This window comes from Centruroides sculpturatus, unplaced genomic scaffold (assembly GCF_000671375.1).
Source record: "Centruroides sculpturatus isolate CEXI.00-Female unplaced genomic scaffold, Cexi_2.0 scaffold15, whole genome shotgun sequence".
Lineage (NCBI taxonomy): Eukaryota > Metazoa > Arthropoda > Arachnida > Scorpiones > Buthidae > Centruroides > Centruroides sculpturatus.
The window spans coordinates 1,256,189-1,277,675 of NW_019384585.1; the positions used below are offsets into that span (position 1 = coordinate 1,256,189).

Sequence of the window (21,487 nt, forward strand, 5' to 3'; positions counted from 1 at the left end):
AAAGTGATTTAAATTGCAATTTTTAAAATAGCTTTTTGGTGTTATGACTGATTTTTAATTCTCTAACTTCTGAATTGTAAATCACATAAATTATTTATTAAGTTTAGCTCATTTTATGGAAATTTTGTGCACTATTATCTTACACAAAAACTTTAATATACATCTGCTGATAAAAGTTAAATATTGACATAAGCTTTGTCTTCATATTCAGTTGCTCGTGAATTAAAAGTAAGACATTCTCAAATCAATTTCATTACAAATATCTCTGGTTCATTATAAGTAGTTTTATAAAATTAGAAACTTATATTAAAAGATTAATTTATTGTTTAATATATTTATATCGTATGAGTGATTTTGCTTAATAATTTTAAAAATAAAATTAAAGAATGTGAATGTAATATTCATTGAATAAAGAATCACTTTAACTTATATAATATGTATGGATAGATAGATAGATAGATAATGGATAGCAATAAATCTAAATTTAGCTTCATATGAAAAGAAATATATTTATAGGTACTGACATAAAGAAGTTTATTTCTTTCTAATTCTGGACATTTCAAGAAATATCAAAAATAGTCAAAAAATTTCATGGATAAAGTAAAGCAATTTTAAAATACTGTACTTCAAATTAATAATTGTAAAATAAAATTGGAATTTTAATTATGATGATGATAAATACAATACAAAGTAAACAGTTTGAATTGTATGCTCACTAATTAGTTCTTTTATATTAATCACATATAATATATTCTTTTAATCAGTGAGTAGAGTAATAAAATATAATCAGATTTTTATTAGAATATTCAGTTAACCATGTGAATTACTCAAGCTATCAATGAGTTTTATATTATAAAAGTTATAATTTAATTTGTTAAATCATTGTAATTTCTGTTGAACAAGAAGAATCTCTTTTGAAATAATTTTTGTAAAGTGTAAGTAATAAAATATTTAAATAATAAGTTAGTTTTTACAATTGTTAACTGATGGTTGGACCACCTTGTATTTTATTTTATTTATTTTTAATTAATTTTTTTTTATTTGTTTAATAAATTGAAAATTATAAATGAAGCTACATCTATTGTTAATAAACAAAGTAGTAATAATTACTTTTAAATAAATTCACAAAATTCAAACTAATTATCAGTTAGTATATTATATTTAAGTTACTAAATTATATAAACTTGTACACAAATTGTGGAAATTAAACATTTTCCATTAGTAAAATAAATTTATTTTTGAATAGTCAATCGAATAATTATACTTGGGTTAATTGACTTGAGGTTACGATGATAAAAGTTAATCACAAAGTAATTAATAATTCTTAGAATTAATGTGTTAAACTTGCAATTATATTAATGAAGCACTTATCACATTTTCATTACTTGTGCAAAATGATATTAAAAAATTATTTATTTATTAGTCAAATAAAAATTGCATTAGATGATCATTTATAGTACATTTACTGTTCATTTTAACTGCTGTCTCTTCCTTGTATTACATGCAATGAATGCTTAACATTATTTTAATTATTCCAAACTAACAATCATTTAATTGTTAATTATATTTTAACTTTTATTGTTTACTTTTTTCTGATATATTATTTTTAATTATTCTGTTTTAATGTAATGTGATTTGATTTTATAACATTTACTCAATATAGATTACTTTTTTATTTACATATTGAGGCTTTTAGCTACATATTGAGGCTTTACTTGTGGTCATTATGTAAAAATTTTTAGTAAAACTACTTATGTGTATTTCATTTTATGTACTGTACTGTACATACACATACCTATACAGTGCTGTTGAGAGCTTACTTGGGACCCAGGGGTAGAGTGGGACTAAATGGACCCCCTTTGATTTCTAAACAAATGAATTATGTAGAATGTTTCTTTATTAATAAAAAGCAGTCTTAAAAATTTTATTTTTTGTTAGTAAAACTAATGTTGATTTTATAGGGTTAGGAATCATTAAGGGCCCTAAATTTTTTCCAGATCCTCAGGGAAAAATTCCAGTTTCCCTTCTTGATAGCCCTATATACATATAATGGACTTTCAGTATAGTGAATGATTTTTGTTGGTTCTTACTATTATATATATATATATACAGTAGAACCTCAATTATCCGGACTAATTGGGGATGAAGGTAGTCCGGATAAGGAAAAATTCGGATAATCGAAACAAATACTTTAATTTGTCTTTTAATGATAATACAACACATTTTTTTTTCGATGACATATCGGTAATATTAAAAATAAATACTGTATTTAAATCGTGATCAAATTTTCAAGAAACAAACGTTCGTATTGAATTTGGACTACTACTGACCAACGCTAACAGACTACCTATTGTTTAAAAGGCCCTCTGGTGGCGCAAGAAGACGGATTTTATAAAATAAAAAGCAGTTGAAACTGCATTTTTATGAATAAAAATTTGACAAACTATTTATCGTTTTATGACGAGTAAAATTTTTTCTTCGCATTCGCGGCTTTTAAATAATGCATAAACCTTCGAGGCATGAGGCCCTTCGGAGCGCGAGGCATAGGCGGTGGCCCACGTTGCCCATTTGCCGCCCTTGGTCATAGAAATGATGTAATTTGAAAATAAAATTATTTATAAATACGTATGCCAAGTTATATTTTTATTACGACACAAAATATATTTAAGAGTTTACGGCCACTGTGCCGGGTGAGACGTTGTTGAAACAAAAAAAGTTATGCATTCCATCACGTACATAAACAGTATCGTAATTCGCCAAGTGCAAATCAGCAAATTCGTAAAATTTCTGTTTATTTTGAACAATCCGGATAATCGAGGTTCTACTGTATATATATAAAGTATTCAGCTCAGTCTTTGAGTGTCTGTTTTATCTAAGATAATATACATACATACTTTATATATTCATATCTTTTTATATGTAAGATGTAAGATATAAACATATCACTTATGATAAAATGGTTTTAATATTTACAGAAAGTCTGCTTTAGTTTATTTATTTACAAAAAAAAGAAAAATAATGCATGTAATTGCTGGAATTAATATCAACATATTTGCAAATTTAAGCAAATTAAATTATCAGTATTGAAAATGTACAAAAGAAATAGTTATTGTTAAAAAAAGAAAATAATGTAACAATATTTTATGTAGGAGCTTGTATACATTTTGGTCTAATTTTGATTAAGCTTAATTTGAAAATGTATGAAACGGGTTGCAAATCTACTTCTGAAAATTTCATATCTTAAATAATTTTTGAAATATACATGAAATATATAGAGGAAATGCACCAAAGTTGGACCTCCAATTTGTTTTACTACTATAACTTTAATAATAATAAAGCTAAAATTGTTTTTAATGCCAAAACATTCTTTGATTAGTTGTTCAAGAACTCCTTTCTTTAGAAACAATTTAAAGTTTTTATAAAGAAGCATTTAGTAAACTGTGTTAAAAATGATCATTTGGAAAAGTGCTCCAAATTTGGAATCTCAAATATAAATGGAATTTTATGGGAAAAAATAGAAAGAAAACAGAAAATTATAGTGTGAAATGATCAAACACACAAATACTAAAAATCCAGAAAGATTACTTCATTTTGTAAACATGTTTTCAACCATCTTAATCAGTCATCCTCAGGTTATATATAACCTGAGATGACTGATTAAGTCATCTCAAAAACATCTGTTTACAAATTAATCTTTTGCCACTGGATTTTTTGGTATTTGTTTATTTACTGCATCCAGTTATGCAAGCTGTTTATTGATTTGCATAAAATGATTTATTTAAATTTAAACATGTTTTTACATCAAGGAATGAAAATGCTTATTTGTGAAAATTGCATATTCATCTGTCTCTACACCTAAACATTCTATATGGCATTATACACATCTCATCTACAGTTCACCTTGTCAATCTGATGATTACTTCCCATCACAAAATATGCAGATATCATCATTTTCAGTGTGATAATTTCATTAAAGTAGTTTTTGGGATCCAAGATATTTTTACAACCTTAACAGTAAATTTTCTTCTTTTTAGATTTAAATTTACTTGTCTATTGTTATTTTGATATTTTCATTCAAAATCGCGACTTTGATTGCTATTTCCAACTGGCGTACTCTTAACCCATAAGTACCCATAATTTTATTCTACTACTAATTGTTAATAATGTGAAATTAGAAGTGTTAATTGTTAAGAAGTAAAGTGATATACTACAAAGTCAATTTCAACAATTTCATGGATAGCAAGAATGAAAAATCCACACACTTTTAATAGATGAGAAACTTGAACTGAATAATAATGATTTCACTGGTTGACAGTCTGTATTTTTTTTTTTTTGAAGTAAACTGGGGGTTGTACTTACAGTTAGGGATAGGCTCCAACTTTGGTGCTTTTCCTATATAGATAGATGAGATTTTTTCATAAAATAACTAAAAGTTATATGCTTATGATATACTATTTACTCTATCCATAGCCATTATAAAAAAAGTTTGTCATCTTATATAAATTTTATTGTAAGTAAACCTTTTAAACAAGCAGATTTATTTTAAAAAAATAATGTTTTTGAATGTAATTTAGGTACATAAAAGAAAATTAAAATTGAATCATATTAGGCTATTTATTTTCAATCAAGTGCTATACTTAGTTTTGTTGTTCACATTTATGTAAATTTTCTCTGATTTTAAAATAAAAAATTTAAAAATTCTTAATATATAAATTGATTATCATTAGACAACAAAATTACAAACAATATTTTTCCTCACAATTAGCATGTGCTTAGTTATTTGAAACAAAGTTAAATCAAGAAAATAAAATTTTATGAAACTTTTTTAATTCTTTATTTTCGTATAAACTCTCATTTTCAAAACCTGTGTTAAAAATTTAGCTATATCTGCTACTTAGCGGTCATCCATTTATTATGTATCCTGTTTAACCCATCCTCCCTCCCTGTTGTGTACAGTTATGCACCTTTGGCAAACCCTCTTCCTTTTTAATTAAGTGTAGTCTTGTATCTCACACATGAAGCACAATTGAGATTGTTATAATACTAGTCCTACATTCAGAAATGAATATGGAACCAGAAGAAGAAGAAGTAGTCTTGTATACCTAATTCTGTTTTTACATGATTCGTTTTGATCTAATGTGTTTCAATAAATTCGACTTTTTAAAAACTTCCAATTGATTTTAATTTTAAGAAAGAGTATTTACTTTGTTTTCCAGAAAACTACTAATTTTTTTTTACAAAAATTCCTTAGAATTTGAGTTGAAGACTGACATGTGCTTTAGTAAATTTTAACGTTTGTTTTTTACAATTTATTTAAACGTGTAGCAACAAGTCTTTTGTTCTGGCTTCACTTTGCAATTTAATTGCAAAGTGAAGCCAGAACAAAAGACTTGTTGCAGTCAGAAAAAAAATTTAATTTTAAGTTTGATGATTTGGTTGTGTGATTGTGTTTCTTCTGATTTCTTTCAGTATGGTGCCTGCCAATGGCTGATTGGATAACACTACTGAACACAGTTGCTTGGGTTTTTCGCTTGATCAGGTCCTGCAGAGTTTACCATTCTGCAGGAAATGGGAACATATCTGGACATTTAAAAAACCCTAGGAATTTTTCAGGGATATTTTGTCCCAGCTATGTCAGACCCCATCTCTCACCACCTGGCTATCCCATTATGGATTTGGTTGAACTAACAATGGACTATGAAAGAAAGGCCTTCTTACTGCCCACAAGGCAGAAAGAGTACAAAAAGGGGTTGGCCATATGGAGTTTTCCAGGTTCTCTTCTCATGTGTAACACCTAAATAGGCTGTCAGTTCCCATAGAAAGTCTCCCAGGATGTTGTCCTTGACAGGTTGCCCATGTGTTGCATTGCCTTTCCTCATCCAATCTAATTCAATATTTTCAATATGGAATAAGTTTTTTGTATGCCATTTAGTGATATAAGGTAGAGATTAAATGGTGTTTAATTGAAAAAGTGAAATAAAAAATAAAATAAAAGTTGTGTAAATAATATAAAAGTTTTCTGATAAGTAAGCTACAATTGTCCTTCCTTTGATTTATTGACTAAAATTGACATATTTTGTGAAACATATTTTTTTAAGGTCTGTAACCAATCTCCCATTTTTCCATATATAGAATATTTTTACATAGATTTTCAGGAACTTATCTGCCATATAAAAACAGAATTTGGCATACAATATGTATTATAAATGACTCAGTAGTACGGTAACATTGATCAGGTAACACGGACAACTCTTTATTCACACACAACTGAACACTGGTAGATCTCACTGGCTCCCTGGAGCTCCAAACATGTTGGTCTCTTTTTCCTGCCACCATACACTTGACCTGTGTTGCCACCTTCCACATGTATACATTAAATTTAATGTTTAATTATTTTAATATATTAACATATATTACACAATAGTTTATGGAACCCTTGACATTGAAGAAATGACTTGGAAAGTACAGTACTTGCAGAACTTTTTTAACAGGGTTGTTGTAATTAATTAATATACAGGATTGCCTAAAGTCAATTAACATTACAAAGACTAAATTACTGTCTTATTTGACTACATATTGATAGAAACATAATAAAGATAAAATTTTTGTGAAAAAAGATAAAGTTTTACACTGTTTCCAATTCATATTTACAAGTGTACCTAGACCATACAAAACAGAACATAATTAACTGATTTTTTGGTCACTGTATATTTAAATATGCTTATATACAATTAAATTAAAGTTAATTTTTCAAAGTAATTAAGAAATGATAAATAAATAAATAACATTTTAAAGATGTAAATTATGTTCTTTAAAAATATATAAAGTTTATTAAGTGTAGATAATGTATAACTGTACCATAAACATAATCCAAATTTATAAATAATTGTGGGATAATTACATTTCAATTTCTGTTTTAGCTTTTAAAACTAAAGCATTTTAATAATTTCTAAATCTGATGTATTGATTTTCCTCAGGAAAAATATTAANAATATATTAAGTATCCAATAATTTAGCTTTGCCTATTATTTACCATTAATCATTACCACAAGAAAGTTTTGTAAAATTAAGTTATTTCATCAATGTTATTTTTGTATTCATGAACTCTTTAGTTTTGACAGGGATTGGTTCTGCTTCAATATATATATAAATGAAATCTTTTTCTGTTAAATTAATTCTGGAATTAATAAATCCTTATAGGCTCTTTCAGTTAAATTTTATATAATAAGATATCTTCTACTCTATTCTAATTCAGTTACTGTAATAAATATTAAATAAGTTAACATTTCTTATGTATAAATATTTGAGAAGTATGGTTTATACTTCACTCTCTTTCTTTCAAAGTTTTTCATATTTAAATAAGGAATCAATACTTCATTATTATTAAATCAAAGAACAGCTGCTTAATGGTATTGACTTTTGTGCAAGTTTTAATATCTGCATTTAAAACTTTTACTCTCATCTTTCAAGGTCAACATTTTTTTTATTATTGGAATTTTTCTTTGATACTGTATAAATTAATGACTTCATTGTTGTTTGATGTTTAGATAACTAAGATTTATATTGTATAGTATAGTTAAATCAGTTCTTTTGCTAAATATACATTACATAAAGAAAGATAAAAATTTGTAGAGGATATAAAAATATATAATTACTTAAGATTTTTTTAATAAATTGTAAATAGTTTACATAAACTGTATAGTCACAGAAAATAATCAAACTATAAATTGTGATACTTCCTCTGTATAAAAAGTAAGTAAAAACATCTTGATTAGAAGAAACATCTGAAAATATCAACCATCTATAATGATAAAATAATTGAAAAATATTGTTTTTATTCTTGAAATTTTTTTTTATTTTATTTCATGATAAAAATTTTATGCAACTACAGACATGACATACAGCATAAATGATACTCAGAAACAACAAATAGGAGATAAACACAATGAATCAACAAAAATAAGTAAATTTCTAGTGTAAAATAATAGAAGATTTTAATTAAGACTATTTTTATGCACTGTATTTAAATAAATGTAATATACTTAAGAGATTATTTTTGCATTTATTGTTAATTTTTACATTTATGTTAATGGTTAAATATTTAACTTCATTCTGTTATGTGGTTACATTCTGTGACTTTTGTATTTTAAATAATTTGTAGAACCTGAAGATAACTGAAGTGTTTATTCATTATAAAAAAATTGTTACTGGATCATAAAGAATTTTTTTGTTTTGAATTGTTCATTTTACTTTAGTTTTTTGTTTAAATTTTGCAATACATTTAAGAGGTATACATTTTATTTAACTTTTTATAAAGAATTTTATGAAAAAAAGAAGTAAATGTAGTTTTAAAATTTACTTCTATGGAGAAATGTAGTTCTGTAGATAGGAAGAAAAATCTTAGTTATGTGATCTTAGAATTATTATTACATATATATATATATATATATATGATCCATAAAATGAATAATGGAATATCAGTAATGGTTATAAGATGATATACAGTATATTTCAATAGATAGGAATGAAACAACTTCTCATTCTATTTGTTTACATCTAGCATATTTATGTATAAGGAACTCTGTGGTAAATTCAAACTTTAATTATGTTATTTCATTAGCTTTTAAATCTAGTACGAAGTTTCTGCTTCTAATAATTCTGAACTGTTTCACTAAAGATACTTTTATACTTTGTTTATCATTGATTTGCAGTTAACTGGCATAACAAAAGTGAAATAAATCTTGTTAATCTTGCATTGGTTAAGGAATATTAGCTATTTGACCTACTTCTGATGCTTTATCTCAGACTAAAGCAAACCTTTCTAGCTTGTTCTTTTATGTTGTAAAGCTTTATTATTATTAAAATAATTTATTATTATTTCTAAAAAAGTTATAAAAAATTTCTATTCTATTTTTAATGAAAAGAGCAAAGGTATGAAAGAGTTTTTTTTCTTTAACCTGAAAATCTTACTTTATCACACATATGTAACTTGTGTTTTAATATAAAAAAAATTTTTTAATTATTTTATCTCTTCAATGGCTTTCGAAATCTGAAGAACACTTACAACTTCTTCATAAATTTCAGATTAAAATCTTTATATATAAACTTAATTAATAAAAAGTAATTTATTTGAAAAGCAAGATATAATAATTAAACTTTTTATTTGAATTTTTTTAAAATTAAGATTTAATTTGTTCTCACCGTTGGTAGCTTTCTAATTTTAGATCTTTTTCTTGCTATGTTGTTCAGCTCTTTTAACTCCAAAGAACTAAAGAAAAAGAAGTTAGTATATGTTAATTATATGAATAAAATACATTTTTTTAAATTCAGCAAAAATAGATTTATTATAACTCAAATGAAACTTTTGCAAAAAATATTTACATTGATGTATTTACAATGAAATAATAATTTACAAATACAATAAATCTATTTTGTGAATTTTAATTTTAAAAAGTTTAGAGTTATGTTTGATTTATATGAAAAAAATTAAAGAAAAATTTAATATTCACAGTAATTATATATATATTTAAATTTTCCTCTTAATTTTGTAATACATCATTGTTCATTTTGCATTCCAAATATTGGAATGTTAATTGACTTGAAAATGATCTTAATATTAGATCGAAAATGTTAGTCAGTTTTAGTATTTGTTTTGTACTAGAGATTTAAGATATTAAAGGTAGGGGGCCTTTTTGTGCTCTTTTTGAGAAGTAAAGGGCCTAAAACCACAAAAAAAAAGATATTAAGGTGTGTTATTTTATGGTTTATAATATGTATCCAGTTTTGAATAGTAGAGAAAGACAATATTCTGGACTATAGACTATTATCTATTCTCTTTTGCATCAGTTATACTTAAAAAATTTTATATTTTTTAAATTTTTATTACGAATAATAAATTAATAAATATATGAAAACATTTATTGAGCATTTAAAAATATTAAAAATTTAGTCAAATCTCTGAACAATGGCCACTGACAGAAGCATAAAAAAATGGCAATTGTTTGGAAATTATTTTATATCCATTTCAAAAAGAAGCATTCCTGAAAAAATAGTTGCCATTTAGAGATGGCCATTATTGGAGATTTGACTGTATTAATAAATTTTGAGTAATGATGATCTCTAAATTAAAGAATTGAATTTATTAAAATAATAGTGTTTTATACTATTTCAAATCTATAAAGAAATTATAATTTAGCTAATATTATAATGGTAATAGCAACTTTTATTGTACAGTGCACATACTTTGATGGCTGAATAAAGTTATATTAGATGGTTGGGATATATTAGGTCCCATCTTTACTATCTTGCCATCCTAATTGTGAGTCCAACTGTACCCATGATGATCAGGGAAAAAGACACTCAGTGCTCACATGATAGATAACAGACAATTGCATTATGGGATCATTTTGTCATCTTATTAATTAATCCAGTATATCAAGAGTTAACAATACTACTATCGTTATCAAGCATTTCAATAATGAATATAATTTGAATTAATCAGTGGTTTTTCTCATATTTATAGTCAATTAGAATGAATTAACATTTATAAGTAAAATACATTTATGGATAAATTGAGAGAGAACTTGATCTAGTAGTTTCTGAAATAACACTTTGAAGATTCTATTATAAAAAGAAAGAGATATTTAAATATAACTGATAGAATCTTTTAAATTTTGAATTAATTATTTTAATTGTTACAGAATTATATTATGATTTATTTTTAGTTTTAAGTACTTATTTAATAATTAAAACAATTATTTTTAAAAATAAATTTATTTATTTTCAGGTTATGTGATATGAATTCTTGAAAATCTACACTTAACAGCCATGTTTTCTATTTATTTGGAAGTTTATGTTTGTGTTTAAAGTAAATTCATTCCATCCTTTAAAGCAGAATATATAAATAATGTTTCTAGTAAAAAATTTTACAGAAGTTAAATTAGAAGTAGATGAAGCAATGTATGCAAATTGTCTAGTTTATGTATGTACAAAGCTCTTAAAATGTAAAGAGGCAGATAAAATCAAAACAGTTTGTCAGAGTGAAAGCTATTTATTTTATTAATGAAAAAGTCCTGACAAAATATATTTTATTATAAATGGCTGTAACGACAAATACCGAAGAAGATCCAGCCAAAGAACTGCCTCTTCAATCAGAACCAAAGAATATATCCTTCTTTGATTGTCGCCGTCTTTGTTATAATGTGTTCAAACTTCATCGATTTAAAAATATTGAGGTGGAATATCTGTATCAACGTTATTTTTTGCACCTAAACCAAAGAAACTTAACTGCCCTTCTTGGAATTCTTGTAGCTACTGGAATCGTCATGTTGTTATTTAATTATGTTCTAAGCACATTTGGCTCTCTTTTACATGGCATTATTTTTACTATCCTAATAATAATATATTTGATAATGGGTTTTATCAGTATGCAGTCATTCTTTAATCAGATTTACTTGCTAGTGTTTTCCTATACAATTCTAACCTCCTTCTTTGGTTTTGTAATTCTTCTTGCTGTCAATTCTGGCACGTGTGTACCAACATCAGGGATATGGTGTGCTGTTTTTTTTGTATATCTGACTTATACACTACTACCAGTTCGAATTCAAGAATGTATCACATGCAGTATTTTGTTATGTGTGATTCAGATAGCATGTGCTCTTGGAATGAACTATGAAAATCCCTTCCTTTGGAAACAGGTATGATTTAATAAGTATGATCTATATCAGGTGTGGCCAAACTTTTATCCCTTAGGGACTACTTTTTTGGTAAAATATAGTCTGCGGGCGACTATGAATATGGACAAACAATTTTAGGATTTTTATATGTGCATGTGTTAACATTCGTTTGCATTGTTCATCGGAATTATCCCAATGAACAATGCAAATGAATTTAAATACAAACGGTATGGGTACGTTGCACAGACAGTCTATTATTGTAAGAATAAATTATGCGGTCGACCGCAGNTTTAAATATATATACTTAAAAATTTTTTCATTAACCTTTATATAGACAGTAAAAATATTATGAACCGTGATAAAAATAATGAGCCTATGTAGATCTGATGCAGTGAAATAGTCAGATTTTTTTTAATTGAGGAGCAGAGGGATAAAATAGACAGTAGGTGTTTGTTTGAATGTCATCAAATAGACTAGTAGGAAGAAATTTATGGTAATGGAGCAGTTATTCCTTCTAAACCCATGTGGCTATGCCACTAGTTTTCTTTTCTTTCCCTTTCTCTTTCTCTCCTCTTCTCTTTCTCCTTTTCTCTCTCTACTCTCCATATTGGAGAGAATTTCCAAGAGGTAAATTTGGCATTGGCTATAGGGCTGGCTCATCCCACCTACTTGAATGGTAGGACTGTGAATATAAAAAGTTGCACATCCTCTCTTTACCATCGTAAAGAGAGGATGTGCATCTTCATAGAATGCTTTAAGGGATTTCTTCACTTTTATAATTAAAATTACATTCTTGATAACATTACAATTAATTCCAATTCAAATAATTCACCATTTATTACACCGGAATTACTAAAAAATTTTACAGACCTGAACCATTTACGGTGTGATGATGCAAAACATCAGTAAACAAACGTTTTCGAACCCCTTCTGGGCTCTGCTTCAGGTTCCAATCAGTTTCTAAAAGGACGTTCGATATCTGTTAGAAGTAGAAATCCGTTCGATCCTGTCGTTTAAAGCTTGAGTTCGAATTGTAGGTTTGAATGGATTCACACGATCCAAGTCGCGCATGCACGACCAGTTCGCCCGTTAGAGTTTGATAGGTGAATCACAACATGCTCTAATTCACCCATCAAACTCTAACAGGCAAACTGGTTGCGCATGCGTGACTTGGATTGTGTGAATCCATTCGAACCTACAATTCAAACTCAAGTTTTAAATGACATGATCAAACGGATTTCTACTTCTAACGGATATCGAACGTCCTTTTAGAAACTGATTGGAACCTGAAGCAGAGCCCAGAAGGGGTTCGAAAACGTCTGTTTACTGATGTTTTGCATCATCACACCGTAAATGGTTCAGGTGTGTAAAATTTTTTAACTTCAATTCAAATGATTTTTAAACAAAGTTTATGTATTAATAATTTCAAAATTAATAATTTAGCTTTAATTTTTTTTTTTAGAATTAGTAAGCCAAATGCAAATTCTTTTATTATGTTTTAGGCATTTATATATGAAAACAACTATTTTGAAGTAGTCATAACAAATTATTATTCAAATTCAAATTTTATTTGCATTAAGGCTAAGCCTTGTTACAGGGGGTTTTTTCCAATGATATATTATTATACATTTGTTAATTTTCCACTGTTTAATATACAACATATTCAAGATCATTAATAACATTACAATAATCGTTTAGTATTAAATTTTATCATTAGTTTCCTTTTTAAATATTTTACTTTAAGTAACATAATTAGTAAAAACAAATTTTTTAAGTTTTATTAATTTATTACATATTTTTTAGTTCATTTGCAATTTGATTAAAAAAACCATTAATTTTATACATTTGATTTAACGTAAGATTGTTTAATTTAGTTCTAAAGTCTTGATTTTGCTTCGTACTTATTATTTCTATAATTTCATATTTTTGATGATATTTTTTTAGTCCTTCGCAGTCTCTTAGTATATGGTTCAAAGAATAGTCACTTGATTTACACCAATAACATCTGTCCTTAGTAAAATCAAAATAAGTATTATTGATAAACAATGAATATTTAGTAAGTCTTAATTGAATTAATAATCTTTTTATATTCATATTGATATTAGCAGTTATGATGTTCGAAGTAGACAGGATGTTTAAAATGTTGGTGTACCATGGATGGTATACAGACTGATATAATAAGTTTTGATCCATTATTATTGATTGAGAAAATGCTGATTCGATCATTAGAGAGTATCCATATTGCCAATTCGTTTCTGAACTATCAAGTAGTCTGTTTGATACACCAAAAGATTGTAATAATTTATTGAATTTATATTGCTATAGATTTTTATTGTTATCTGAGTTAAAATTTTGATTTAGCATTATTTGATGTAAGAATCTTATATTATCTTCATTAGACTGTTTTAATCTATAATAGAATTTAATCAGTCTCTTTAAATAAAACGGAAATAGTTGGAATCTGTTAGTTTCGGCACGAATTGCATAACCAGGAACTGTTCTTTCTATTTTATATAATTTTCGTAAGTAAATAACATGGAATTTTTCTAAATCGTATAATAAGTCTATTGCCCAAATAGGGCTTGCATAATATATTGAAGGGATAATCAAAAGGTTAAATAGTTTCATCTGTATTTTTATATTCGTCATTTTTAAACTTGCACATAAATAAATAATATTGTCTATTAAAGTATTTATTTTTGTAGTTAGATTTTTCAGGTGCGGTTGAAAATTACAATTCCAGTTGAATGATACTCCTAAATATTTTATTTCATTTACCAAGGTGAGAGATTGATTATTTAAATAGTATGATTTTTCTTGTTTTGGAAGTTTAACATTATTTCTAAATATAATTATTTTGGTTTTTGAGATATTGATCTTTAAAAACAGGGAATTCAGATAGTTGTTTATTATATTTAGTTTGTGCTGCAAAGCAATTTTTGTTGGTGCAAGTATTGGGTTGTTCGGAAAGTAAGTTCGTTTTTTTTACCACTAGACAGATTAGTGGTATTTTTCCCACCATTTTCATTCTAAACCGTATTATCATTATATATTTTGACAGCTAGCATTTTTTGGCTTATTTGTAAAAAATTTTGTTTGATTTCGTGCAATTGTTTATTTTTTGTGTCCCATCAAATATGGAAGATCGAAAGCAGCATCTTCGGCATATTTTGCTTTTTTATTACCAAAAAAATAAAAATGCCGTTCAAGCAAGAAAAAAATCGTGTGACATGTATGGTGGAGATGTGTTGACAGAACGACAGTGCCAAAACTGGTTTACAAAATTTCGTTCTCGCAATTTCAGTATTGAAGATGCACCACGTTATGGATGGCCAATTGAAGCCAATGAAAACAAAATAAAAGTACCGATTGAAGCAAACTGCGGAATAACAACACGTGAAATCACTAAGAGATTAAATTTGTCAAATTGAACTGTTTATGAGTACTTGAAACAAATTGGTTTCGTTTCAAAGCTCGATATATGAATTCCACGAGTTCTTAAAGAGAAATGCTCTATTTGGTGGGATATTAAGGAAATTTTTTTTGGAGCTTTTACCAGACAATTTAACAATTGATTCGAAAGTGTACTGCAATCGAGTAAACAAATTGAGTAATATCATCAAACAGAAAAGGCGGCCAGAATTGATCAACAAAACAGGTGTAGTGTTTTACCACGATAATGTCAAATTTCACACAAGTTTGGTAACTCGTCAGAAACTGTTATAACTTAGATGGGACGTGCTATCACACCAACCATATTCGCCAGATCGAGCACACTCAGATTATTACTTGTTCCGGTCTATACAAATTTTTTTTAACTGTAAGACATTTACTTGAAATGACAATGTCAAAAATCACTTGGATCAGTTTTTTGTAAGCAACGATCAAAACTTTTATGAATGTGAAATCATGCTACTACCAGAAACGATGACAACAGGTATTTGACCAAAATGATCAACATATAATTCAATAAAATATTTATTTATCATAAGAATATTGCATTTTTTTCCATGGAAAAACACGAACTTACTTTCCGAACAACCCAATAATACAAGATCATCTGCATATAATACATAGTGGTAAATTCTTCCAGAAATTTGAACGCCTTCAATGTCGAGTAGAAATAATTTATCAATATCATTTAGATAAAAATTAAACAAATATGGCGATAGCGGTTCTCCTTGTAGTAATCCTCGGTTTATGTTTAATTCTGTGAATATCTGGTTACCGTGACTAATGTTGATTCTGTAGATTGAAAATAATTTCGCAATTGAATCTGAGAATTTTTTCCTGAACCACATATTTTCAATTTATTTATCAAAGTTATGACATGAACTGAATCAAAGGCTTTTGATATATCGATGAAAGCTGAATATATTTTCCTGTTTTTTTTTTAGTAAGTAAATTTGTGTTATTGATAATAAGAAGAATAATGCCATTTCTGTTCTTTTAGATTTTATAAATGCGAATTGAAATTTTGAGTTTAAGTTAAGTTCGTCAGTCCATTGTTGGTGGCCAGTATAGAAGTAAAGCATTTTTGTAATGTTGGTAGTAATGCGATTTGTCTGTAATTTCGTAGTTCTTTTCTGTTTCTTTTTTTATATATCATTATCAGTTTTACTGTATTCCAATTTTCCAGAAAGTTTGCTGAATTGTAGAATAAATTGAATAATTCAAGCAATGCTCTTTTTCCTGATGGTGGTAATAATTTTAAGAATTTAACTGTAATTATATCCATACCTGATGCAGATTTTGTTTTCATTTTATTGATCGATGTTTCTAATTCGTCATAGGTCTTAAATTTGGATCTTAAATTTCATTTTCCAGATTCAGTGTCTCTATAATGGTTATATTAGAGAGGTTGCGGCCAACGTTTTCAACGCGAAAACGTGTACATCGGAGGTTCAACGTCGCTTTCCTAAAGGCCTAGAAGTTTGGCAATGGTGTTTGGAATGTCGAGCATCATTCTACTGACTATCCAAACATCATTGTCAGATTTCTAGGCTTATAGGAAAGCGGCGCTGAACGTCTGACGTACACGTTTTCGCGTTGAANCGGAGGTTCAACGTCGCTTTCCTAAAGGCCTAGAAGTTTGGCAATGGTGTTTGGAATGTCGAGCATCATTCTACTGACTATCCAAACATCATTGTCAGATTTCTAGGCTTATAGGAAAGCGGCGCTGAACGTCTGACGTACACGTTTTCGCGTTGAAAACGTCGGCTGCAACCTCTCTATTAGTTATAGCAGTTATTCTTTTATAATAAAGTGACCAGGTTAAAAAGTCAATTTGCATTTGATTTTCAGTATCTTTTTTATGCAGTTTACGTACTGTTGACCAAAACAGAGTATTATCTTTGTCTAATATTAGTTGATGTTCAAGATTTTTAAAATATTTTTTTTTCTTAGATTTTAACAAGTTATGATATATTGTCTTAAGTTTCTTATAGTTTATAAAGTTTGTTTCATTTGACATATTCCTAAACTGTTTTAAGGCTTTATTTTTCTTATTTTATAGATATAACAGGTAAAGTCATACCAAGGCTTCTTAAACTTATTGGTTTTTATATTATTAATCTTTTTTATATTGATAAATTTTTTTATTAGATTTTCCAATTGATGATATATTTCTATTCCATTTCTTGGTAAAAATTCAGGTAAGTTTTTGATTTTTTTCACTAATTTGCAATTGAAAATTCAGATAATCATATTTTATTATTTGATACGGTTGAAATTTTCTATTATTTAGTTGGATTTTTGCCATTTCAAAGATAGTCATGACTGGAAAATGATCGGATAGGTCGCAATTTAAAACCTGAATTTTTACACATAAGTCAGACAGCAATTCAGAATATATTGTAAGGTCTGTTACAGAACTTCCAATATTAGCAACACAAGTAAATTCAGATGGATAGTCATTTTTTATTCTTTCGTTTAAAATTATTAATTGCAATTGTTGAGTATGTTTTATTAATTGAAGCCCCAATCTGCTATGTTTATTATCTTTTGATTTTCAGTTAAAGTGGATTAGATTATTTGGTCCTTTATAATCTGAATCTGTTAGCTGCACAATTCTGGAATTAAAATCACCAAACAACAATACATAAGGAGAGATATTTTTCCATTTTTTGAGATTTTTGAATATTTCATTTAGTAAGTTGATCTGGTCAGGCGGAACATAAACTAACACTATAACAATTAACTTTTTGTATAAATGTTTCATATCAGTATTATCAATTTGTAATAAGATTAGAATATAATTAATTGCTTTTTGTATAAATTTTACAGAACCAATGTTTTTTCTTAATATTAGACAAAATCCTCCATGCGGTCTCCCAGGTCCTGTTGTTTTTTGTGCGTCAGAAGATATAATTGTATATTCCATTTTATTTTTTATAATTTCATTAACTGGTGTGACTAGCCAGGTTTCTGTTATACCTAAGATATCAGTATTATATAGTAATTGAGAAAATTCTTGAGTTTTTATTTTGTGGATTAAGCCTTGGCAGTTTCAGTTTGTGATATTTAAGTTAAGATTGTTTGAAATTTTAATATCTTGATCATTTTCACATTCTAATTCTAAATTAATTATGTTATTGGGTTTTTCTGTAAAGAATACAACAAAAAATTATCAGCGTATACTAATTGATCCTGAATATAACTATATGTGACTTTTTGACAATTAATTATCAGATAGTCATCACGCAGTTTTAGTTGTAATCCTTGTTTCTTAAAATCTGTATAGTATTGTAAAAATTTTTTCCTTCTTTTCCTTCTTCTCCTTCTTAAATCTTTGTTTAAATCAGCTGACATATTAATTTCTTGCCAATTTCCCAGTGTCTTGTTATATTTCAATTTATTAAAGGCTGCAAGGATTCTATTTCTTAATTGATTTGATTTTAATACTATGCACTTAATTTGAATATTTGAATTAGGTATTGAGTATATATTTACTATATTCTCTGATTCGCTGCAAATTACCTTCAAAGTATTAGAAAAAATGTTGCTAATTCATTTTTAGTAATATTTTTAAGCTGATTTGTATAATCATAAATTATAATTTTATTATTATTCATAGTGTTAGTCATAGTATCCAGTTTATATTGAGTTAATTCATTTTCCAGTCTTAGTTTAGTAAATTCATTTTCTATTTTATAATTTCTTATCTTTATTTGTTGAATTTGATTTTTAAATTCTTTAATTTCATNTTTTATTATTATTCATAGTGTTAGTCATAGTATCCAGTTTATATTGAGTTAATTCATTTTCCAGTCTTAGTTTAGTAAATTCATTTTCTATTTTATAATTTCTTATCTTTATTTGTTGAATTTGATTTTTAAATTCTTTAATTTCATTTTGTATTATATTAATTTCTTGTCTTATAAGTGAAAATTGACTCACCAGCTTATCATTTATCATTACTATTAGTTATCAGTTCGACTATCTTATTCCATAATTCTGCTGTTGAAATGTCTATTTGTTCCGCAGGTAATTGTTCATGTGAGGAAGTTAAATTAATTAGCTCACCTGTTTGATGTGATGATTCGGCTCTTCTAGGTTCAGTATATTCAGTGATTAGGTTTGAATCTGGTTCCAATGGTTTGATATCATTAGTCAGCAATTTCTGACGAGTAGATGATCTTCCTCTCTTTGTTGGAGTTTTCTGTAAGGGACCAGGATTTGGTTCTATTCCAGCAATCAATAACAATAAAATAAGAAGCTTAATATTATTCCTTTTAGCCAAAAATAATTCAAAATTCTTCATTTCTTTGAAAAATTAGACTAAGTATGGAAGTGGGAAAAAATTCACGCCAACGGCTTTGACAATCAGAGCGCCCCATAACAAATTATTATTATTTCTTAAACATGTTGACTGCCCCAATATATTATTTTTTATCCCCATAGGCTAATATTCTCCAATAAAAAAGAAAGAAAAAAACAATATAGGTGTTGATAAACTTATGATCAAATATTATAATATTGGGTCACACCACAAAGTTGGCATTTGTATGTGCTCATGACCACTGGCTTGTCACATGGCACTGGGTTGATCTTGTTTTACCTCAGTACCACATGACTCACTGGTGGCCACACCTTTTATCATTTTATTTTTTATTGACAAGACTATGTCTTGTTTATAAAATCGTGGTGCTGTCAATGGCTGGACACCTTAGAGGTATGAAGGAGTACATGTCAGAAGTTGCAATTTGGCACAGAGTATTTGGTGCCCAAATCATATGCACATAAAAAAAACCAGACTTGTAGGTACTCAGGGGGCCAATAACTGAGTCAATATAAAATACAAAATGGCTACACTCTATAAACAGGTGCTAGTGCGAGATTTGCACATGTATTGCTCGTTGGGAAGTTGGAAGTGTGAACATTGCAAAATCAAATTTTGACAAACAAATCTTTGAAAAAACACATTTACTTGTCCCATGTTATTCCCAACATATCTCTGGTTGCGACCGGTTGCCCTGAGGTATCTCTTTTCAGCATTGGAACATTTTTGAAACTAGATGGCACTATTCGTTATAATTTTATATTAAAACTAACTTCTGAAAAATAATTTTTTTTTGTTTTTACATTTATTAATGTATTTATTTTGTTTGTGCAAAATAAAAAATAATTTTGGACAATACCATAGCCACAATTACTTTTTTCAAAAAAATTTTCATTAGGCATCGACAAAAATTTAACTCAGGGCAACATGCAACAAAGAGAAATTTCAACATTGAATAGGTTAATTTCACCGAAAATGCATTGTGGATGACCTTGTGGCTGTGGCCAAGGCCGGCGAAGTTTCAACGATCACACTCAAAACCATTGATACCAAAGAAGATTGGAGAATGAGAACAAGACCCTCCATGAGTGTCGAAGTGATCCCACTTAATAGTGAGTCTTTGATACATAGTCTTGTCTCAAAAATGGCCTTGCCATTTTACTTGTTTTCATGTAAAAGTTATTTAGAAAAACAAAAAAAAAACCATAAACATCATTTATATGAGTAAGAGCTATCAAACTTCATCTGAAATGTTTTTTCAGTCTAATCTAAAGGAAATCCACACTTGATAATGCTTTAGTAGGAAGTTGATTCAACAGTTTTTCTCTATTTTCAATAAAAAAGGTCATCTTTATTGTTTTCTATATTTTTTTTAATAAAAAAAAGTTATCTTTATTATTCTTTTCTTTATTCAAATCAAAAGATAACCTATAATTTTTTCATGTTGGTGAAAATCAGATGCTCCTGAGGCACCACATATCTATCAATACAACACACACTATTTTACCAATGAGCAAAATTGTAATATAAATTATGCAGTAGTGTGACGTGCTGGTGGCACAAGTGGCAAATTATGAAAAGTTGAGTGTGAATTTTGAGAGAACATTTGAGAGAATTATTTTGTGATAATGCCGAAGGGCCTCCCTATACTTTGTCACCACGTGACCGAAGGGTCGACATCGCATCGGCGGAGATCACAATGACAGATTTCGTCAGGACTGACACCACTTTTCTGTTCAGACTGACTAACAGTTTCTGTGCCTTCACGGCTAGACACAGAAACCGTTTCGTTCGGGCGTGAGCAGTCGCGTGTGTGAGCGAACGGAGCGATCAGAGTTGAGATAGAAGGAGAGACAGCGCACCGGAAGTGATTCTTTCGTAGACTAGATTAACATAACAAATGTTTAATGGGTAATGATAGGGAATACATATCTTACAATATGTTGCTAGTAAAGTTTGATAGTAAAGTTAACTGAGCGTTCTCGAGAGAGAGAGTTTACAATTCATACGCGTGGCGATAAATACCTTTTTT

At 27.8% G+C, this 21,487-nt stretch overlaps 1 protein-coding gene across 1 annotated transcript in view; it reads left to right on the top strand.

Moving 5' to 3' along the window:
• LOC111624573 (adenylate cyclase type 5-like) overlaps nt 1–21,487 on the top strand; it is an 83,851-nt gene that overhangs the window by 11,160 nt on the left and 51,204 nt on the right. Inside the window, exon 2 of the mRNA XM_023367464.1 lies at nt 10,787–11,696. Coding sequence (XP_023223232.1) covers nt 11,097–11,696 — 600 coding nt within the window. The 5' untranslated portion in view covers nt 10,787–11,096. The remainder of the gene's footprint in view (nt 1–10,786; nt 11,697–21,487) is intronic.